This window comes from Pristiophorus japonicus, chromosome 1, assembly GCF_044704955.1.
Source record: "Pristiophorus japonicus isolate sPriJap1 chromosome 1, sPriJap1.hap1, whole genome shotgun sequence".
Taxonomy (NCBI): Eukaryota; Metazoa; Chordata; class Chondrichthyes; family Pristiophoridae; genus Pristiophorus; species Pristiophorus japonicus.
Genome location: NC_091977.1, coordinates 415724345 through 415748632, shown reverse-complemented (window position 1 = coordinate 415748632; position 24288 = coordinate 415724345). Strand labels below are relative to the sequence as shown.

Genomic DNA, 24288 nt, shown 5'->3' with positions numbered 1-24288 from the left:
GACTTCAGTTTTACTCGGTGTCCTTGGTGCTATACTAGGTTGAATGCTGCTTTGATGTTGATGGCAGCTACTCTCCCCTCTCCCTTGGCATTTAGCTCTTGCATTCAAGGCTGTGATGAGGTCTGGAGCCAAGTGGTGCTGTCAGAACTTGAGCTGAGCATTAGTGAGCAGGTCATTGTGGAGCAGGTGTTGCTTGATGACACTTTCCATTACTTCATTGATGATTGGCAAGAGACTTTAGAGCATGGTTCCCAACTGGGAGTGCAGGACTTGGTAAATTTAGCCTTACACTTTTATGCCAAATGTATTCCAAATTAGATGTTTGTTCCATTTTTTTTCCAAAGCTATTAGTTCACACTGGATTAACTGCTTTTGCTGGGAGTCTATTTTACATATCCACTACCCATCAGGAAAATAAATTCCCTTAAATTTCACGTTTTGCCTGAATCTTGTTCTCTCGTGCTGTATTCACAGTTGAACCTAAGCGTACTCCTTGCATCTATCTATATTATCCATTCCTCTGAACAGTTTAAAAACATGAATCAAGTCTCCTCAGGGTTCTTTTTGAATGAAAGCAAATTTAATGCTGTGAGTCTGACTTCATGACTTAGAACTCTAAGGGCTAGACTTTCCATGTTCTTTGCATGCTTAACGTCCACTCAACGTCCATTTTACCGCTGAAATGACGTATAGTGCCCATATATCGCCCATTTAGCCACAAAATGGAAACTGACGGGCATTTTTCGGAAACTTATCGCCGAGTGTTACTTTCCCCATGTGCGTAACGCCGGGAAAAAATAATACTGCCCGCCCGTTTTTTTGGGCGGAATCATCAGAATGGGCGAAATCAATGCCCATGATATCGCCCAGTGTTACTTTCCACACGGAATTAACACCGAGATTCAATAATACCGGCCGCCCATTTTTTTTTGTCGTAAAGAACACATTTGGCGAAACTAACACCCAAGAGATCGCCCAGCCTCACTTTCAGCACCTCACACACACATCGCCCACAATCGCTCACCCAAAAACTGCCCAGAAAAAGTGGAACTGTTCTGAACTAAAGCCAGTAGTGTGGCTGCCATTTTTTAAATCGCAGGTCATTTCATTCAAAAGGCTGCTTCAACTTCGGGGGAGTTTGCATCGACTCTGGAGTTCTCAGGTGAAGTGACCATCTCAACAGACATATTTTCAGACTCTGGACCATTGGGGATTTACTCTAGATGTATTTTCGTGAGGAAATTATTGCTTCTGATCAATCGCTATTATACTTTTATTGCAATAGGACCAGCCATTTCTCAGTCTGCATCGATTAATACGCAGATGCTGCAGAGTGCAGATGGTTAAATGTGTGATGCACATCATTATGTCCCCAATTTAAGATGTGCAAGAATGAGGAGGAGGGCCAGACCATATTCACCCTGCATGTACAGGGAAAAGAGGTCTTACCTCGACGTGTCCGACTACACCTGCCTTCGGAGACTGCGTTTCCACAAGGTGGTGATCAATGAAATATGTGAGCTCATCAGGCCACATATGCAGCCTGCCATCAGCACGTCAGTGTCAGTCGAGGTCAAGGTCACCGCGGCACTGTCTTTCTACGCGTCCGGTTCCTTTCGGGCCTCCGAGGTCGAGATTTCCACTCTGTCTCACCATGCAACCCATCTCTGCATTAGACAGGTCACGGAGGCATTGTACGCGAGAAGGATGGACTTTTATCAGCTTCCCCATGACCACAGAGGCTCAGGCTGACAGGGCTGGAGCATTGGTAAATTCCCCAGGGCGCAGGGAGCTATACAGTGCACTCATATCGCCATGCGGGCATCTTCTCAGGACCCAGAGCGTTTTTGTAACAGAGAAGTATTTCACTCCCTGAAGGTCCAACTAGTTGTCGACCACAACCAGATCATCATGTCAGTGAATGAAAAATATCCGGGCACCTTCGATGAGGCTCACATCCTGCGCGAGAGCGCTGTGTCTGACATCTTTAAGAGTCAGCCACAAGGACAATGTGGGATGCTTGGTGATAACCGATATGGCCTAGCCACCTGGCTGATGACCCCCGCTGCGTGACACCCACACCGAGGCCAAGAAGCGATACAACCAGAGCCACAGAGACACACGCAATGTGGTCCACAAAACAATAACTGCTTAAACAGCACATCAGATGTCTGGACCACTCAGGAGGGGAGCTACAATACAACCCTGAGCAAGTAGGTAAATTTGTGGTTGTGTGCTCCATGCTGCACAAACTGGCTATCAGGAGGGGCCAAGAATTGCCAGAATGGATTGATGCTCCACCTCAGGAGAGAGAGGAAGAGGATGACGAGGAGCTCGAAAAAGATGGTGTCTGCTGTGGGTTGTTCAGGGCAGTCTGTGAACCGCAGCCTCGTTTGGCCCAGGTGCTTTCTGCAAATTTGTCCATTGTCTAGTTTGACTACAAACACCTTACTCCCTTCTTTAGCTATCACCACGATCCACTTGGGACCATGTCCATAGTTTAGCACATACACAGGGTCATTCAGGTCAATTTCCCGTGACACAGTGGCGCGACCATCATTTACATTTCGTTGCTGCCACCTGCTCTCTACCTGATCATGCAGGTTGGGGTGAACCAGCAAGAGTTGGGTTTGAAGTGTCCTTTTCATGAGTAGCTCAGCCGGGAGCACCTCTGTGAGTGAGTGGGGTCTCGTGCGGTAGCTGAGCAGTACTCGGGACAGGCGGGTTTGGAGTGAGCCTTCTGTGACTCATTTAAGGCTCTGTATGATGGTTTGTACTGCCCGCTCTGCCTGCCCATTGGAGGCTGGTTTAAACGGGGCAGAGGTGACATGTTTGATCCCATTGCAGGTCATGAATTCTTTAAATTCGGCACTGGTGAAACATGGCCCGTTGTCACTGACCAGTATGTCAGGCAGGCCGTGGGTGGCAAAATGGCCCTCAGGCTTTCAATGGTGGTGGTGGCGGTGCTTCCCGACATTATTTCACGTTCAATCCATTTTGAAAAAGCATCCACCACCACTAGGAACATTTTTCCAAGAAACGGGCCCACATAGTCGACATGGATCCTCGACCGTGGTCTGGAGGGCCAGGACCACGAAGTTAGTGGTACCTCTCTGGGCGAGTTGCTCAACTGAGCACATACGCTGCATTGCCGTACACAGGACTCTAAGTCAGAGTCGATACCGGGCCACCACGCGTGGGATCTGGCTATCGCGTTCATCATTACTATACCCGGGTGTGCACTGTGGAGATCCAAGATGAACGTCTCCCTGCCCTTTTTTGGTAGCACTACACAGTTACGCCACAACAGGCAGGCTGCCTGAATGGACAGCTCATCCTTTCGCTGCTGGAACGGCTTGATTAGCTCTTGCATTTCAACGGGGATGCTGGCCCAGCTCCCATGCAGGACACAGTTTTTTACTAGGTTCAGCAGAGGATCTTGGCTGGTCCAAATCCTAATCTGGCAGTCCGTGACAGGTGATTTATCATTTTCAAACGCTTCCATGACCATCAACAAGTCTGTGGGCTGCGCCGCCATCAACAAGTTTGCAGGCTGCGCCATTTCCACCTCCGTGGTGGGCAATGGTAGCCGACTAAGAGCATCCGCACAGTTCTCGGTACCTGGCCTGTGGCAGATGGTATAGTTATACGCTGATAGCGCGAGTGCCCACCTTTGTATGCGGGCTGAGGCATTAGTATTTATCCCCTTGTTTTCAGCAAACAGAGATATGAGGTTCTTGTGATCGGTTTCCAGCTCAATTTGAGACCAAACAGGTACTGATGCATTTTCTTTACCCCGAACACACACGCTAATGCCTCTTTCTCAATCATGCTGTCGGCCCTCTCGGCCTTAGACAAGCTCCTGGAGGCATAGGCGACAGGTTGCAAATTCCCCGCAACGTTGGCTTGTAATACACACCCGACTCTGTACGACAATGCATCACATGCTAGCACAAGTCTTTTACAAGGGTTATACAATACAAGCAGCTTGTTGGAGCATAAAATGTTTCTGGCTTTCTCAAAAGCAATTACTTGTTTTTTTCCCCATACTCAGTTCTCACCTTTACGCAATAACACATGTAGGGGCTCTAAAAGGGTGCTCAACCCCGGTAGGAAGTTACCAAAATAGTTGAGGAGTCCCAGGAATGACCACAGCTCCGTGACATTCTGTGGCCTGGGCACTTTCCTGATAGCCTCTGTCTTGGCGTCTGTAGGCTGAATGACGTCCGCCGCGATCTTTCTCCCCAAAAACTCTACTTCTGTTGCCATGAAGACGCATTTCGACCTCTTCAGCCACAGCCCTACGAAATCCAGTCACTGGAGGACCTCCTCCAGGCTTTGTAGGTGTTCAACGGTGTCCCGACCCATGACCAATATGTCATTCTGAAAAACCAGCGTGCATGGTACCGACTTGAGTAGGCTCTCCATGTTTCTCTGGAAGATCGCTGCAGCCGACCGAATTCCAAACGGGCATCTGTTGTAGATGAACAGTCCCTTGTGCGTGTTGATGCAGGTGAGGCCCTTCGAAGACTCCTCCAGCTCCTGCGTCATGTAGGCCGAAGTCAGGTCAAGCTTGGTGAACGTCTTGCCTCCTGCCAGCGTCGCAAATAGGTTGTCTGCCTTAGGTAGCGGGTATTGGTCCTGTAGCGAGAAAGGATTAATAGTTACTTTATAATCGCTGCAAATCCTGACCGTGCTATCACTTTTGAGTACTGGAACAATCGGGCTGGCCCACTTGCTGAATTCCACTGGGGAGATGATGCACTTGCGTTGCAGCCTGTCCAGCTCGATTTCCACTCTCTCTCTCAGCATGTGAGGTACCGCTCGAGCCTTGTGGTGAATGGGCCGTGCCTCTGGGACTAAGTGGATCTGCACCTTCGCCCCGGAAAAGTTTCCAATGCCTGGCTCAAAAAGGGAAGGAAATTTGTTAAAAACCTGGGTACATGAGGCCTCATCGACATGTGATAGCGCTCGGATGTCATCCCAGTTCCAGCGGATTTTGCCCAGCCAGCTCCTTCTAAGCAGTGTGGGGCCATTGCGCGGGACAATCCAGAGTGGCAGTTCATGCACCGTGCCCACTTAGGTGACCTTGACCATGGCGCTGCCCAGGACAGTGATGAGTTCTTTGGTGTACGTTCTCAGTTTCGTGTGGATGGGGCTCAGGGCTGGTCTGAGTGCCTTGTTGCACCACAGTCTTCAAACATCTTTTTACTCATGATGGATTGGCTAGCGCCAGTGTCCAGTTCCATGGCTACGGGTATGCCATTCAATTTTACATTTAGCATTATAGGTGGACATTTCATCGAAAATGTGTGCACCCCGTGTACTTCAGCATCTGCTTCCTCTTTCTGAGGCTCAAAATTGCTTTGATCCACCATGGACCAATCTTCCTCTGCCACGTGGTGGTTAGCAGGTTTTGCAGAGCTTGCAGCTCATCTGCAAGCTCGTTGGAGATGCCCCATTGTTCCACAGCTCTTTCAACATACCCTTTGAAGTGGCATAAATAGGCTGAATGGAAGCCTCCACAATGCCAAGAAGGTATGAATTGTCTTGCTTTCATCCTTTGTTGAAGACTCTGAGTCATCTGGGTCACCTGAGGCCTGCTGGTAGTTGCAGACTTGTGGTTTCTGCCCTGTACATTTCTGCTCGCAAACACAGTTCCAGTTAACTTGTGAACATTGCTAGCACTTGTGTGCTGAGTGATTTGATTGGTGTTATCACTGGTGGACATAAACACCTGTGCTATCGCAATGGCCTTACTGAGGGTCGGTGTCTCTGCAGTCAAAAGTTTTGAAGGATGGTCTCGTGGCCAATGCCCAGTACAAAAAAGTCTCTGATCATCTGCTCCAGCTAGCCATCAAACTTACATTGTCCTGCAAGTCGCCTTAGCTCGACGACGTAGTTTGCCACTTCCTGATCTTCAGATCGCTGACACGTGTAGAACCGATAGCTCGCCATCAGCACGCTCTCCCTCGGGTTAAGATGCTCCCGAACCAGTGTACACAGCTCTTCATATGACTTATCTGTGGGTTTCACCAGAGCCAGAAGATTCTTCATGAGGCTGTAGGTCGGTGCCCCGCAGACCGTGAGGAGGACCGCTCTCCTTTTTGCAGTGCTTCCTTCTCTATCCAGCTCGTTAGCTACAAAGTACTGGTCTATTCGTTCAACATAGGCTTCCCAGTCCTCACCCTCCTGGAACTTCTCCAGGATGGCCACAGTTTGCTGCATCTTTGCGTTGGATTCGTATACTCGTCGCCAGTTATTGTGTTCCTAACACAGATGAGACTGCACACATGGAGTTTAAAGTAACAGTGACCTTAGTCTTTATCAAGACACTCCAGATTGAGGAACAGGCCTTAGGGGCCGGCTTATATAGAGTGGTCCCAAGGGATGCTGGGGTCCCTTGGGACTTCAGAGAATGTGCCTGAGGTGCTCAATGCACCCTAATTCAGGCGGTGAGTACAAAAGAAGGCTAGAAGCCCATGCAACAGTTATACGCTCGATTCTTGGGGCCCCAATTTTTATACTAATTCGGTGATCGCCTTGTAATACAACTTGAGTGCCTGAGCAACAGTTCAGCATTTGTTCCAAAATTGTGGCACACAAAAGTTCATGCACTTCTGCCTGGTGCCCCCTTACATTCTGAGGGCTGGATTTTTGGTCTTCTGCCGCCCCTGTTAGCGCCCTTGGAGGAGTGGCAATGGCGGCGGTAAACACATCCAGGCGGGCAGCCAACTTCCAGCGCCTCGCCGGGACTTTCGATGCCAGTTTCGACGGGGCGCGGAGCATTACCGCCTAAAAGAGTTGAGCCGGTGTGCAAAAACACTAGTTGCGACACCAGTGTGCTTTTTGACTCCCATACATCTCGCAATGCGCCCCGCAGTGAACACTTGGGAAATTGGGCAGTCCAAGCTATACCGACTGCAGAGAGATAAGTAATGCAGTCCTAAGGTAAGTGTGATTGTTTTTTCTTTTAATTTTTTTTTGCGATTTATTTTATGGTAGCATGGGCTATGTATTGGGAATGTTTTTGTGTGGTTTTTATCAGGTTTGTTTTTTTCTCCCCAGACTGTCACTTCCGTAGCTCCTGGCCCGGCTCTTTAGTTTGGGATTTTCCCATGCTAATGCCCAAAGAGAGGTGTACAATGCCTCCCTTAGCACTGCGCCCCGGACATAGGGCCCAGCTGCCCAATTTTGATGACTGAAGCACAAACTATTCCCAAGCACAAATTTTACCGACCCGCCATCATTACCAGCCTGAAATCATCAAAGTGGAAAATCCAGCCCCTAGTGTTCTCCTCAGTACTTACTATCCCACTTAGGCTTGTAACGTCAGCAAACCTGGATACTTTACACTTGATCCCTTCATCTAGGTACTTATTATAGATTATAAATAGCTGAGGCCCCAGCACTGATCCTTGCGGCACCCCACTAGTTACAGCCAGCCAACCTAAAAAAGACCCATTTATCCCTACTCTCTGCTTTCTGTCTATCTATTCTGTCTATTCATGCTAATGCATTACCCCAACCCCATGAGCCCTTATCTTGTGTGATAACCTTTTATATTGCACCTTATCGATTGCCTTTTGAAAATCCAAATATACTGCAACTATTTTCGACAGAACTTTAAGCCAACTGCTCCCTTTTGGTAAAAGCACTAGAACCCACAAATTTATAAATCAACTGGGAACCTTACCAAATCCAATTAAAATTCTGTTCCCGGGGGTGATGCTGCACTCCAGTCCCTCCGGTGCCCATCTCTCGCAGAAGGCCACGGGTGTACCAGTAGACATCGCATGCGCCATCTCCAGGGACACCCTAGCACAAACGTAGCTGCGGAAGAGAGGCAGGCAATCGGGCTTAACAACCCACTCAACCGCCCGCAGCCTGGACCGGTTAATGGCTTTCTTGGCCAGGCCCAGGAGCAGTCCTACGAGGAGGCCCTATGACCTGCCCGCTCCCCTCTGCCCAAAGATTAGGAGTGTGAGACTGAAGTGCAACCAGAAATCGAGGAGCAGCCCCTCAAATAATGGAAGAGGGGCTGCAACCTCACACTGAACATACGCGTGGAACAAGGATTCTTCCAGACCGCAGAAAATGCAGGAGGCTTGGGTGTCCATGAACCGACTTAAAAACTTATTGCATGGGACTGCCCCATCCAACACCCTCCAGGCCAAGTCCCCAATAGATAAAGGGAGGACTCCCGCATAGAGAGCCCTCCATTGGGGACCCCGTCTCCTCCGGATGGCAAGATGGTGCACCATAGTGTGTCTGGACTGCACCAAATATCCTACATCCACTGATTGTTGTTGTTATTGTGTGACACACAGGCCGCCTCTTTGGCCACTTTGTGAGAAGAAATTGTTACAAAATCCATCCTAAATTTACTTTTCACTTGTTTAAATCTATGTCCCTTTATTCCACTGTTATGGCTTTCTTTTAGTTAGTGCTCTGGATTTATCGGGGCTGAAATTGCCCTCCGCCCCAAACAGGGCAGATAGTTTGAATAAAGTAAATATTCTCTGCCCGAATCCATGCGGCGGAGAATAGAGGGAAATTGTCCACTTTTGCTTCTCTAATTCGTAGCGGCAGTGTTTGGGGGCTGACGTGCTTTTGGAACGGGGCGGAAAGCGGGCGGTGTCATGAGCGCCGCGCTGAGCATGTCATCCGATGCTTATGACATCAGCGTGTTGCAGATGTGTTGGGTCACTTAAAGGGGAGGGCCGCTGCGAGCTGCTGTGAGCTCTGCAGCCACTTTAGTGGTGCACACTGGGCCACCAGGGAGGGCTTCAGCCAGGCCAGCAGTCCTGCACCGAAGAGTTCAGAGTCGGCTGACAATTAAAATAAAATGGCAACCGCAGCTGTGCGTATTCCCCTTTAATGGCGGACGCACCGCCCCGCCAATGGCAGCTTTCCTCCAAGAAAAGCTGTCGGGGGCACCAAGCGGTGGCGGCTTCGCTCCCGAGAGGCAATTTCGCTCGCAGAGCGGAAAGGGGTAGCCGCCGGGCGGTAAGGGGTTGGCACATTCCCGACTGGGCAGAAACTCCCGCCCTCGGCTCAGGGGCAATTTCGGAGGAGTTGGCCCATCCGCCTGCCTCCGGTTGGAAAGGCCTTACCCCTCTAAGAGGTGGTAATGGACCTTAAAGAGGGGAGCAATTTCGACCCCATCTCTTCTACACTGTTTAATATCTTGTATGATGTCAATATCTTGTATAATTCTACGGCCCCCTCTCAGCTAGCTTCTTTCAAGAGCCACAGGGGGAGAAATTCACTTTGGGGTGTTAATTTTTTAAAGTTTGAAAATTTAGCACCAGATGCTAACGATTTCAAACTTTAAAAAAAATTGCCGTTTGCGCTCCAAGAAGTGGAGCGCTCCATCCATCAAATGTTCCCAATCCCGCCCCTCCCCCCCCCCCCCCATCGCCATGCTGCTCCCAGCCCCCAATTGTTCCCAACCAGCACCCCCCCCCACCCGCCCACCTCCCACTGAGCAGTTCCTGGTCACCGATTGTTCCCCCCCCACCCCCATCAGATCCTCCAACACGCCCCTGCTCCTCCAGCCAGCCCTCCGCCCCCGCGCAATCACTCCCCCCTCTCCTCTCTGCGGCCTATTGCCATAGGCCTACCCACAGCCAGCTGGCCTGTCAGTTTGCCTGGCAGTGGGTGGGAAACAGAGATTTCCCACGCAAATCAGGCCCTGCCATTAAATTTGGCAGCTAATGGGATCCTGGGCTTCATAAATAGAGGCATAGAGTACAAAAGTGTGGAAATTATGATGAAACACTGATTCAGTCTCAATTGGAGTACTGTTTCTAATTTTGGGCACCACACTTTAGGAAGGATGTGAAGGCCTTGGGGAAGGTGCAGAAAAGATTTATGAGAATGATTCCAGGAATGAGGGACTTCAGTTATGTTGATAGACTAGAGAAGCCAAGGTTTTTCTCCTTAGAACAGAGAAGATTGAGAAATTTGATAGAGGTGTACAAAATCACAGAGTAGATATAGAGTTCATATCCCACCATGACAGTTGGGGAATTTAAATTCAGTTAATTAAATAAATCTGGAATAAAAAAACTAGTGTTAGTAATGGATTGTTGTAGAAACCAATGTGGTTCACTAATATGCTTTTGCCTCCTGACCTGGTCTGGCCTATACGTGACTCCAGACCCCACAGCAATGTGGTTGACTCTTAACTGTCCTCTGAAATGGCCCTGCAAGCCACTCAGTTGTAACAAACCGCTACACAAAATAATAATAATAATAAGACCACCCGGCATCAACCTCGGCACCAACGTTGGACATGACAACGGCATACCCAGCCCAGTCGACCCTGCAAAGTTCTTGTGCCAAAATTGGCAGAGCTGTTCCACAGACTAGTCAAGCAACAACCTGACACAGACAAACTCACAGAATCATACCTTTCTGCCAATGACCCAGACTCCTCCATCACCATCCCTAGGTATGTCCTGTCCCACTGGCAGGACAGCCCTTTCCGAGGTTGCATCACAGTGGTATACATTTGGGAGGGAGTGGCCCTGGGAGTCCTCAACATTGACTCTGGATTCCATGAAATTAGGTCAAGCATAGGCAAGGAAACGTCCTGCTGGTTACTGATATGTCCTTACTATACAGTACAAATGCACACAAGGCCCATGCTTGAGAGAAGGTCACTCTGTGACCAGCAACTTTTATTCCAGCACTGAAGTGATGAAGGTGGGTGGAGCTTCCCCTTTTATACCTGAAAAACCAGGTTAGGAGAGTCTCCCACAAGTTCATCACCGAGTGTTCAATGTTCTCACAGTATACAACTTAGGTCAGTGTATACATGGGTTACAATGACAGTTAAATACATGACATCACCTCCCCCCCAAAGTCTTGTTGGGATCACAGGTTAAGTCTCTCTGGTGGTTTACGCTCCCTTACAGAGCACCTGAATTGGGGCTCCGATTGTTGGGCGCTGGCATGAGTGTCTGCTGTTTGCGGTGCCTCAGACCTGTCCGGACTACCCACAGTGACTGGGCTCTCCTCCACTTGGTTCCGGTGTTCGGCCACCTGTGGAGGAGTGAACTCTACATCGTGTTCTTCCTCTGCTTCTTCTATGGGGTTGATGAACCTCCTTTTTGTTTGATCCACATGCTTGCAGCAGATTTGTCCACTGGTAAGTTTAACCACCAGAATCCTATTCCCCTCTTTGGCAATCACAGTGCCTGCGAGCCATTTAGGGCCTGCAGTGTAGTTGAGAACAAAGACAGCGTCATTGACATCAATACATCGCGCCCTCGCATTCCCGTCGTGGTAATCACATTGTGACTGGCGCCTACTCTCAACAATTTCTTTCATGGTGGGGTGTATAAGGGATAACCTGGTTTTGAGCGTCCTTTTCATTAGCAGCTCTGCGGGTAGGACCCCTGTGAGCGAGTGTGGTCGGGATCTATTGGCCATCAGGAGGCGTGATAAGAGGCTTTATAGGGAACCCCCTTGGATTCTGAGCATCCCCTGTTTGATTATCTGCACTGCCGTTCCGCCTGGCCGTTTGAGGCCGGCTTGAACGGTGCCGTTCTGACATGGTTGATACCATTTCCTGCCATGAAGTCCTGGAATTCAATGCTTGTAAAGCACGGGCCATTGTCACTGACCAAGACGTCAGGTAGACCATGGGCTGCGAACATTGCCCGTAGACTTTCTACCGTGGCCGAGGATGTGCTTGAAAGAGAATGTCACACTCGATCCATTTGGAGTAGGCGTCTACTACAACCAAAATCATTTTTCCCATGAAAGGACCTGTGTAGTCCACATCGATGCGTGACCATGGTTTGGCGGGCCAGGACCAGGGGCTAAGGGGGCTTCCCTGGGCGCATTGCCCAGCTGGGCACACGTGTTGCACCTGCGAACACAAAGTTCCAGGTCTACATCTATCCCTGGCCACCAAACGTGTGACCTGGCAATTGCCTTTATCATGACAATGCCCGGGTGCTCATTGTGGAGTTCACTGATGAACATCTTTCTGCCCATCTGGGGCATGACTACTCGGTTTCCCCATAGTAGGCAATCGGCTTGAATCGAGAGTTCATCCTTGCGCATGTGAAATGGTTTGAATTCCTCAGGGCATGCCCCGTATGTGGCTGCCCAATCCCCATTAAGGACACATTTCTTGACTAAAGTAGCGGATCTCTATTTGTCCAGACTTTGATCTGATGGGCTGTCACGGGTGAGCCTTCGCTTTTGAAAGCTTCCATAGCCATGACCATCTCAGCAGCATGCTCGGTTGCCCCCTCGGTGGTGGCTAGTGGGAGCCTGCTGAGTGCATCGGCGCAGTTTTCAGTGCCTGGTCTGTGCTGAATTGTATACTCATAGGCGGCTAACGTAAATGCCCACCTCTGTATGCGGGCCGATGCATTTGCATTTATGGCCTTGTTGTTGGCCAAAAGGGATGTTAGGGGTTTGTGATCTGTCTCCAGCTCAAATTTTCTGCCGAACATGTACTGGTGCATTTTTTTTTACAGCATATACACACGCAAGCGCATCCTTTTCTATCATCCCATAGCCCCGTTCTGCCTGGGACAGACTTCTGGAGGCATAAGCTACCGGCTGTAACTGACCCTTGGCATTAACATGCTGCAACACACACCCAACCCCATAGGACGACGCGTCGCACATTAAAACAAGTTTCTTACATGGGTCATATAGCGTTAACAGAGTGTTGGAGCATAACAAATTTCGTGCTCTATCAAAAGACCTTTCCTGGCTGTCCCCCCAGACCCATTCACGACCTTTGCGTAGGAGCACGTGTAGCGGCTCTAACAGCGTGCTCAATTTGGGAAGAAAGTTACCAAAATAGTTCAGAAGCCCAAGGAACGAACGCAGCTCTATCGTGTTGCGGGGTCTGGGTGCTCTCTGGATCTCCTCTGTTTTGGATGCAGTAGGTCTGATTCCGTCTGCTGCTACCCTCATTCCCAGGAATTCTACCTCTGGAGCTAGGAAGACGCACTTCGCCTTTTTCAGTCGCAGACCTACCCGGTCCAGTCTGCGTAGCACCTCCTCCAGGTTGTGGAGGTGTTCTTCGGTATCACAACCCATGATGAGGATGTCGTCTTGAAAAACTACTGTCCTTGGAATCGACTTGAGCAGGCTTTCTATATTGCGTTGAAAGATCACGGCGGCTGAGCGAATCCCAAACGGACAGCTGTTGTACTCAAACAACCCCTTGTGTGTCGTGATGGTGGTCAGCTTCTTCAACTCACTCGCCAGCTCCTGGGTCATGTAAGCTGAGGTTAGGTCCAATTTTGAAAGAAGTTTGCCACCAGATAGCGTCGCAAAGAGATCCTCCGCTCTCGGTGGCGGGTACTGGTCTTGGAGTGACACCCGATTGATGGTGGCCTTGTAATCACCACATATCCTGACCGATCCATCCGCCTTGAGCACCAACACAATCGGGCTCGCCCAATCACTGAATTCGACTGGCGAGATGATGCCTTCCCTCAGCAGGCGGTCCATTTCGCCTTCTATATTTTCCTGCATCACGTACAGCACCGCTCTGGCCTTCTGGTGTACTGGCCTGGCGTCCGGGTTTTTGTGAATCACTCCCTTGGTCCCCATGAAAGTGCCAATGCCGGGCTGAAATAGTGAGTCAAATTTGTCCAGGACCTGTGAGCATGATATTCGCTCCACAGAAGAAATTGCATTGACATCGCCCCATTTCCAGTTCATGACAGCCAGCCAACTCCTCCCCAGTAGTGCAGGACCGTCCCCCGGAACAATCCAGAGTGGCAACCTGTTCTCCGAATCTTTGTTGGTCACGACTACCGTGACGTTGCCTAGCACCGGAATGATCTTCTTTGTATATGTCCGTAGCCCACAACTAGTCGAACTGTTTGATACTCATCAGGGACTGGCTGGCCCCTGTGTCTAGCTCCATTGATACTGGGATGCCATTGAGGAGCACTTTCATCATTATCGGTGGCGTCCTGGTATATGAACTGTATATGTGCTCCACACGAACTCGCTGAACTTCAGCTTCCAGCGATTTCCCCCAGTGTCCATTTGGCCCCGTAGGGCTTACATCGTCCCCATCCTCCTCGTACATCAACCTGGCTGCAGGCTTCCTGCACATATGCGCCAAGTGACCGCTGACGTTGCAATTTCTGCAGGTGTATTGCTGATACCTGCAAGCTCTGGCTGTGTGTTTGCCTCCTCACCTCCAACATGAGCCGTTGTTGGAAACAAAAGGCCCATGACCAGTCGATCATCTCTGACTGTCTGTGTAACTGTTTTTAAGCGCACCATTAACAGGTGTTGATGGCTCCATTACTGGCCGCATTGTCCCTTGCGATGGCGTAAGTCGCCGTTCAGCTAGCCATTGCCTCTGTTGAATTCCCCCTTTGGATTCGACTACATGCTAGGGCATGTCCGATTGCCCTTGTCTGCCTGAGGAACTGTGTGCCGCGTTAACAATGTTGACTCCCTGTCCATATGCTGCAGTCAAACATCATTCTGGTCTCTTCCTCCCTGAGATAAATGTCTGGGCCATCAAAGCCGCTGTTTCATAGGTCAAGTCTTTGGTCTCAATCAGTTTCCTGAAAACCCCAGCGTGCCCGATGCCCTCAATAAAAAAGTCTTGCAGTATCTCCACTCTGCATGCATCTGGGAACTTACATAGGCTCGCCAGGCGCCGGAGGTCTGCCACGAAGTCTGGAACGCGTTGCCCTTCTCGCCGCCGGTGTGTATAAAACCGGTGTCTCGCCATGTGCATGCTGCTCGCCGGTTTAAAGTGTTCCCCGATCAACTTACTGAGCTCTTCAAAAGTCTTGTCTGCCGGCTTCTCTGGCGCTAGAAGGTCCTTCATCAGGGAGTACGTCCTGGACCCACAAACCGTCAGGAGACGAGCCCTGTGTTTGTCGGCCGAATCCTGTCCCAGCCATTCCTTAGTGACGAAGCTTTGCTGTAGTCTCTCAATAAAGTCGTCCCAATCATCACCAACACAGTACCTCTCATCTGTGCTGCTAGTGGCCATGCTCGCTTGGTTTAAATCCCAGTTTCTCGTCGCCAATGATATGTCCTTACTATACAGTACAAATGCACACGAGGGCCATACTTGAGAGAAGGTCACTCTGTGACCAGCAACTTTTATTCCAGCACTGAAATGATGAAGGTGGGTGGAGCTCCCCCTTTTATACCTGAAAGTCCAGGTTAGGAGTGTCTCCCACAAGTTCACCACCTAGTGCTCAATGTTCTCACAGTGTACAACTTAGGTCAGTTTATACATGGGTTACAATGACAGTTAAATACATGACAGTTACCAATTACCGCCCTCCCTCAGCTGATGAATCAATACTCTTCCATGTTGAACACCACTTGGAAGAAGCACTGAGGGTAGCAAGGGCACAGAATGTATTCTGGGTGGGGGATCTCAAAGTCCATCACCAAGAGTGGCTCAAAAATACCGCTACTGACCAAGTTGGCCGTGTCCTGAACGACATAGCTGCAAGACTCGACCTGCAGCAGGTGGTGAGAGAACCAACACAAGGGAAAAATCTAATTGACCTCGTCCTCACCAATCTACTTGTCTCAGATGCATCTGTCCATGACAGCATTGGTAGTAGAGATCACCTCACTATCCTTTTGCTGTCTCGTCTTCACACTGAAGACACCCTCCATTGTGTTATGTGGCACTACCACCATCCTAAATGGGATAAATTCAGAAGAGATCTAGCAGTTGAAAACTGGGCATCCACGAGGTACTGTGAGCCATTAGCAGCAGCAGAATTGTACTCCACTACAATCTGTAACCTCATGGTACGGCATGTTCCTCACTCTACCATTACCATCAAGCCAGGGGACCAATCCTGGTTCAATGAAGAGTGCAGAAGAGCATGCCAGGAGCAGCACCAGGCATACCTAAAAATGAGGTGCCAACCAGGGGAAGATGCAACACAGTACTACAGGCATGCTAAAAAGCGGAAGCAGCAGGCTATAGACAAGGCTAAGCGATCTCACAATCAATGGATCAGATCAAAGCTATTCAATCCTAGTTGTGAATGGTGGTGGACAATTAAACAACTAATGGGAGGATGCGGCTCCATGAATATCCCCATCCTCCATGATGCCGGAGCCCAGCACATGAGTGCAAAAGACTAGGCCAAAGCGTTTGCAACCATCTTCGGCCAGAAGTGCCAAGTGGATGATCCATATCGACCTCCTCCTGATGTCCCCACCATCACAGAAGCCAGTCTTCAGTCAATTCATTTCACTCCACATGATACTAAGAAATGGCTGAGCACACTGGATACAGCAAAGGTTGTGGAACCTGACAACATCCCGGCTGTCGTGCTGAAGACTTGTGCTTCCAAACTAGCCGTGCCTCTAGCCAAGTTGTTCCAGTACAGCTACAGCACTGGCATCTACTCAAGAATGTGGCAAACTGCCCAGCTACGTCCTATCTACAAAAACTGGTCAAATCCAATCCAGCCAATTACCGCTCCATCTACTCTCAAATATTAGCAAAGTGATGTAAAATGTCGTCGACAGTGCTATCAAGCAGCACTTATTCACCAATAACCTGCTCACCGATGCTCAGTTTAGGTTCCGCCAATACCTATTGGCTCCAGACCTCATTACAGCCTTGGTCCAAACATGGACAAAAGAGCTGAATTCCAGAGGTGAGTTGAGAGTGACTGCCCTTGACATCAAGGCAGCATTTGACCGAGTGTGGCCCTAGTAAAGTTGAAGTCAATAGGAATCAGGGGGGAAACTCTCCACTGGCTGGAGTCATACCTAGCAGAAACAAAGATGGTTCTGGCTATTGGAGGTCAATCATTCCAGCCCCAGGACATCACTGCAGGAGTTCCTCATGGCAGTGTCCTCGCCCAACCATCTTCAGCTGCTCCATCAATGACCTTCCATTCATCATAAGGTCAGAAGTGGGGATGTTCACTGATGACTGCATAGTGTTCATTGCCATTCGCAACTCCTAGGATAATGAAGCAGTCCATACCCGCATGCAGCAAGACCTGGACGACATTCAGGCTTGCATTGATAAGTGGCAAGTAACATTCACGCCACACAAGTGCCAGGCAATGACCATCTCCAACAAGCAAGAGTCTAACTACCGCCTCTTGACATTTAGTGGTATTACCATCGCCGAATCCCTCACCATCAAAATCCTGGATGTTACGTAACTGGACCAGCCATATTAATATTGTGGCAACAAGAGCAGGGTGTTCTGCGGCGAGTGTCTCACCTCCTAACTTCCCAAAGCCTTTCCACAAGGCACAAGTCAGGACTCTGATGGAATACTCTCCACTTTCCTGGATGAGTGCAGCTCCAACAACACTCAAGAAGCTCGACACCATCCAGGACAAAGCAGCCCACTTGATTGGCACCCCATCCACCACCTTAAACCATCACTCCCTCCACCATCGGCGTACCGTGGCTGCAGTGTGTACCATCTACAAGATGTACTGCAGCAGTTCGCCAAGGCTTTTTCCTCAGTACCTCCCAAACCTGTGACCTCTACCACCTATAAGGACAAGGGTAGCAGACGCATGGGAACACCATCACCTGCAATTTCCCCTCCAAGTCACACACCATCCTGACTTGGAAATATATTAGTTTTGGGGGTGGAGCCTTGATCTGCGCCAAAAAGATCGGGCTGCCACACAGGCTGTCCGTTCCCATTCTCGGTCCCTGGTTCTTTCTTTCTTTCTCTCTCTCACTCTCTCTCTCTCTCTCTCTCTCTCTCTGTGAACCGGGGACCGAGAATGGGACCGGACAGCCTTCGGGCGGGGTTGGAGGTAAGTTGCTGCTATGTGTTTTTCAATTCTTTTAGTGTGTCTGGGCATCTGCTGTACCGATTTCCTTACCTGCGCCGATTTCCTTAACTCTAGGGAAGGTTTTTCAGCAGAGGCCACATACGCTGTCCTAAGCAGAACTGGAGTAACTCTCAGCTGGTCAAACTTCCCTAATTGGCGTAGGTGGCTGGTTATGCCCCCTTTGGCTGAAAATAAAAACTGACCTAAGAAAATCGTAACTAACTGAGTTACACTGGTGCAAATTGATTGGGGAAACTGGTTTTTCAACTTAGACCAAAAAGAGCAGCCTGCTCCAAAAAAAAAACAGCACAAATAACTGGGGAAAATTGAGCCCTAACGTCGAGTTGTTTAGCAGGTCCTATTGAATCTACTGATTATGGGCTACCTCCTCAAAAAAGTCATGAGGCTAGTTAGGCAGGAGTTTCCCCTTCTGAAACCATATTGCCTGCTACTTAGTAGATTATTATTATGCAAATAATTCTCAAGTTGTCCCCTGCCATGGAAATCTATTGCTTGTTAACTGTTACTGATGGTAGAGTTGTTTGTACTTTCTGAGTTATATTTATCACCTTTTTTGAATATCGGTAGTACATTAGCTTGTTCTAATCTAATATGACCTACCCAACATTCAGTGATACTCTCCTGATGACTATCAGCACTTCACAAATTTGTCCTTTGCCTATCTTCAGAAATGTTATTCCCCAATAAATGACATTTCTCTTTCATCTTGCCATTCCTTTAAACTTCATTTGCACCAAATTTACCATTCCCACCACTGCCGTGTTCTCTCGCTCAATCCAAATCTGCACCTAGTGCTCTGAATATTTATGCAAGGAGCTTACTGTAGGAAATTGAGTGCTATTAGCACTTTATCATTATGACAGGATTTTTACAAGTCATAAACTGTTTAGAACTGTACTAATATCAGTACATGAAAATTCACTACATTACATTTCCCAGCAGAGACAACGGCGCATTTGATAGACCAGCAGGCTCACAATGTATTGGATGGTTTATCGCCATCAGCTGGAATTCATAGTTTCAACTTATTTTTTAATAATTATATTACAACTAATGCAAATAATTTTTATATCTCACAGATGGACACCTTCATCATTGAGGCAGTTTCTGTTGGAATAATTAAAAAGATTATAATTGGCCATGATGGTATGAAAGCAGGTATAATATAATCAATGTACCTATATTTGAACTCTTGGTTATCATACAAGAGAATGTCACAGGAGCAATAGTGATGAGACTATTCCGAATGGTAATTTTTATGCTGGCTTACTGCTATCAAGTAACTGACGGTTTAGGCATTCATGCTACATTAGGGAGTAATGACACCATGGCACCAGCAACTGGAGTTAATAAGATCATAAGAATATAATAGGAGCAGGAGTAGGCTCTACGGCCCTTCAAGTCTGTTCCGCCATTCAATAAGATCATGGCTGATCATCGACCTCAACTCCACTTTCCTGCCTGATCCCCATATCCCTTGATTCCGCCAGATTCCAAAAATATATCTATCTCAGCCTTGAATATATTTATAGGCTCAGCATCCGCAACCCTCTGGGGCAGAGAATTCCAAAGATTCACAATCCTTTGAGTGAAGAAATTCCTCCTCATCTCTGTCTGAAGTGGCCTACCCCTTATCCTGAGACTGCTCCCTAGTTCTAGACACCCCAGCCAGGGAAAACAACCTCTCATCGTCTACTCTGACAATCCCCTACAGAATCTTGAATGTTTCAATGAGATCGCCTCTCATTCTGCTAAACTTCACACAATCTCTCATCATAGGACAGCCCTCTTATCCCAGGAATCAATCTAGTGAATCTTCATTGCACCGCCTCCAAGGCAAGTATATCCTTCCTTAGGTAAGGGGACCAAATCTGTGCATAGTACTCCAGATGTGGGCTTACCAAGGCCCTGTATAATTGTAGCAAGACTTCCTTCCTAATGGCCGCTGAAAATGACCACAACGCTAACGGAACAAAATTGTTCTGGGGAGCATGAAGATTGGTGACACACTGCTTATCTTCCACGCAACGCCGTCCTGGTGGAGTTGCTGGAGGGATCTGGGATGAAGTCTCTGTCCAGATGCAGCATTGCAGCACTGCAGCTTCCTCTGGAATTGAGGCTGTGGAGCTCACAAGGAATTGTGGGTAATGGAGAGGTCTGAGAATGAAAGGGGCCATGCACACTGAAGCAATACAAATTAAAATGAAGTGAAACAATGCAGTTTTCAGCCCTTTCTGCCATAAAAAAATATTTAATATTAAAAAGATCCCAAATGTGAATGTTACCTTCCTAATCTCAACACATGGGAAAACTGCCTCAGCACTAACACTCCAGATTTGCACAGGGGGTCAACACTGCAAGACAGGCCCTATACCCAGAAGGGCCAAGCGGCCTTCCAGAAAGAAGGATGTGGGAGTTAATCATCGAGGCTGTCACTGCCAGCAGTCTCGCCCCCACCACCTAGCTCCAGTGCCCAAAGAAGCTTCATGATCTCAGATCACTGGTCAAGGTCAGTGAGTGCATCTTCAAAAGCCATCTCTTACCAAGTGCAACACTAGCGTAACACATTGCTCAATGCATGACCCCCAGTCACTCACCTACCAACAATCTGCACCAATCGCAAGGCAGATCGCCCGTTCCTAGCCTCACCTCACCCCCTTGGCGGTGACGATGCAAGCCATTCTTGGCCAGCGGCCACAAGATGCTTGTATCCTCATATGTTATCCTCCTTCTGGCATGCACCTCTTACTTTCCCGTCCTCCCATCAACACAACTTGTGTCTTCCTCATTTCCATCATCATCATCATAGGCGGTCCCTCGAAACGAGGATGACTTGCTTCCACGTCAAAAAAGGATGAGTTCACAGGTGTTTCAATGAAAGACCCGAACTACATTCTCAAGAGTGGAAGATGCCTGTGCTGGGATTTTTTTAATGTGTGGTGGCTGTTGCACCCTAACATGGGCTTGACAGAGCTTGATCCAGTGGCAAGGATTACCCAAGACGACTGGAGACCAGCTCTGCTGCACGGACCTAGTGCGCACACATGTCGCAGTGTGGGCTGGCCCCTGCTGCCCCTGAGTCCCTGGCCCCGAACTCACATCTCCCCTGGGCCCCGATCACATCCCTCTACAGTCTCTCGCTGCTCCTTCGCCCCAATCTCGCCGGTCCTGCTGTATCTGCCCATGCTCCAATCACCGACCTGGATCTTGATGATGTCACTCTTCGCTGCCGTTGCCCTCCTGCACCCTGGAGTAGTATGCCTCCACACTGCTCCCGAGGCTTCCACGGCGCTCCTTTTATGGCTCTGACCATTTCACACCCAAGGAATGCAGCCTGCTTAACCAGTGGGTGACCAAGAATAGGGAGAGGAGAATGAAGAAGAACAAGAACAGAAGAAGATTGATTTGACACTCCCAGCCACTAGCCTGCAGTGTTCCCCACTGAAAGTCTTCCACAAGCCTTGCTGCAGCCACTAGGGTAGCACTGCGTGACATCAGGAGGATAGGCAAAGGTACACACAAGACAGTCATTAAGAGAATGATGAGCTGGCGAAAGAGCGGTGGCCACCATTTTATCGCCATTTCATTGCGCTTGGAGTGTCGGTAAGTAGATGAATTTCTAGCCCAATGTGTTTAAAATAAACGGATTAATGACTGTGCTAAAACAGCAATGATAGGAAGTTAACATGAAAATAATAACTAGTGTGTTAAATAGTGCCAGTGCACAGAGGAAATTAAACTTAATAGTACTACGAATGATTTTTTTTAATTAACTCAGCGTACTGACTCTACATCCCAGATTAGAATAGATTTTGGTCTTAGGTTAGTATATCACAGAACTATTCAAAATTTGAAACATCGCTTAAGTTAAAAGGTTTAGCCCTCCCATAGAGTTGGATTCAGTCTACTGGCTTTATCATTATATCCATCGTTGGGCTAGAAATTTATAGCGTTCTGGTTGGGGCATTAAATTTTGAAATATTGAAAAAGTAGCACCAGGCGCTAATCATTCTCTCCTCCAGCGATATTCAATTTTAGCACTCTAAGAGGGAAGTGGAGTGCTAATCAAGCGCTAACCACTTCTCTTAGGGTGCTAAAGTCCGAGAGCAGGGCGGTAGCAGCAGAGCATTAAATAATTTTGAGTGCATTGGTAACGGCATGAGAGGCTGCTTCTCTCGCTTAAAGGGTAGGGCCAATGATGCTGCACAAGCTAGTTGTCGGTTGCAATGTGCGACTGCCATTACAGCCCCAGTCACTCTCACAAAGTGGAAGGCCTGGACATCTTGCACCAGTGGAATATGAAAAACTTTGCATCGGCATCAGACTGGTGTAAATAATAAAGGTTGCGCTAGCTGGAAACCATTCCCTTTAATTACCGCTCCCGAAACGGCCAGCTGCGTTCACAACGCTTCCTCTTGCTGGCATTGTTGGCACGAGGCGATACAGCAGGGGGCGAGAGTCAATTTTACATCCGTGGCGATAACAGGGCGCTGTGCACTTTCGGACATTACGATCTGTGAAGCATTAGAGTCCTAGGTGCTAAGAGTTAGCGCCAACGCGAGACCGGCATTGGAGTTCGTGGGCGTCATTGCATTGGCCGACCCGGTCGCAAACCCCTTTGCGCCCTATTAGCGTCCCCCCCCAGGCGCTAATGGTAGGCGCTAACCTAACGAATTTCTAGCCCAACATATTAAACCCATGCCTGAATTTAAACATAGTTTGTAAATGCTACCCAAATGTGGCTCCATGCTTATACTGTAATTTCCTGCTTGGTGATGAGCAATTAAATTACTGTCAGGTTAAATATTTTCATTGTTTTAATTTAATTTATATGTTTGTTCTCATTAAGCTGAGGGACTTCAGGATTGGTGAATATAACATGATTCAACTTTTGGCATTGTCAGGTTGGGTATAGTGGTGCGGGCGAGTTACCAATGCAGTTCCCTCAATTGTGCCATAGCAATGCATGTTAAACTCATACTAATTGCAGCAGTTGATTTTTTTAACCATTTTTTAAAAGAAATCCGCCAAATTTTTAAAAGTTAATTCTCGGAAAGTGAGCGTCACAGGCATTTATTCTCATCCCTTTGCCCTGAGTTGCTGATCGTGGGCCTTCTTCCTGAACTGCTGCATTTCATGTGGAGGCAAGGAGTTCTAGGATATTGACCCAGTACTGATGAAGGAACAATGATATATGCAGGATGGTGTGTGGCTTGGAGAGAACTTGTCGGTGATGATGTTCACATGCACCTGTTGCGTCTAGGTAGTACAGGTCGCAGGTTTGGGAGTTACTGCCAAAGAAGTCTTTGTAAGTTCCTCCAATGCATCCTGTAGATAGTAAACCCTGCAGTGGTGGAGGGGGTAGATGTAGCACTGGAGAAATACCACCAAAACTGCCTCCACAAGATCCTGCAAATCCACTGGGAGGATAGACGCACCAACGTCAGTGTTCTGGATCAGGCCAACATCCCCAGAATCGAAGCACTGACCACAGTCTATCAGCTCCATTGGGTGGGCCACATTGTCCGCATGCCTGACAAGAGACTCCCAAAGCAACGCTCTACTTGGAACTCCTACACGGCAAGCGTGCCCCAGGTGAGCAGCGGAACTGCTTCAAGGACACTCTCAAAGCATCCTTGATAAAGTGCAACATCCCCACCGACACCTGGGAGTCCCTGGCCAAAGATCACCTTAAGTGGAGGAAGTGCATCCGGGAGGGTGCTGAACACCTCGAGTCTTATCACCGAGAGCATGCAGAAAACAAGTGCAGGCAGCGAAAGGAGCATGCGGCAAACCAGACTCCCCATCCATCCCTTCCTTCAACGACTGTCTGTCCCACCTGTGACAGAGACTGTAATTCCTGTATTGGACTGTACAGTCACCTGAGAACTCGCCTTTAGAGAAGAAAAAGTCTTCCTCGATTTCGAGGGACTGCCTATGATGATGAGATGTTTAGGCTAGTGAATGAGGTGCTGATCAAACGGACTGCTTAGTCCTGCATAATGTTGAGCTTTTTGAGTGTTGTTGCAGCTGCATCCATTCAAGCAAGTATAGAGCATTCCATCATTCTCCTTGTATGTGATGTGAAGGCTTTGGGAAGTCAGGAGGTGAGTGACTCGACAGAATACCCGGGTTCTGAACTGGTCGGATGGCCATGGTATTTATATGGTTCACCTTAGTTTTACATTTTCCATGTCTGGAAGATCTTCCTATTTATTTGGAACAGTATATTCTGTACCTGCAGTTATTTATTACTTAATGATCAGTATCATGTTACTAATTCCATAATAGCTTCAAAGCCACCCACATAAATAGGACTTCACACCATTATTAGTGCATTACAAAAGATATGAGAAAAACTATTATTATGTTACTCATTTCTATGGTCCTTGTGGCTTGGATATTTCACAATGTATGTTACAAGAATACTTTTAGAAACATAGAAATATAGAAAATAGGT

The 24288-nt window shown here is 48.3% G+C and overlaps 1 protein-coding gene across 1 annotated transcript in view; it reads left to right on the top strand.

Moving 5' to 3' along the window:
* LOC139267383 (lipoxygenase homology domain-containing protein 1-like) overlaps positions 1 to 24288 on the top strand; it is a 496361-nt gene that overhangs the window by 364638 nt on the left and 107435 nt on the right. Inside the window, exon 34 of the mRNA XM_070885678.1 lies at positions 18908 to 18986. Within this exon, the coding sequence (XP_070741779.1) occupies positions 18908 to 18986 (79 nt within the window). The remainder of the gene's footprint in view (positions 1 to 18907; positions 18987 to 24288) is intronic.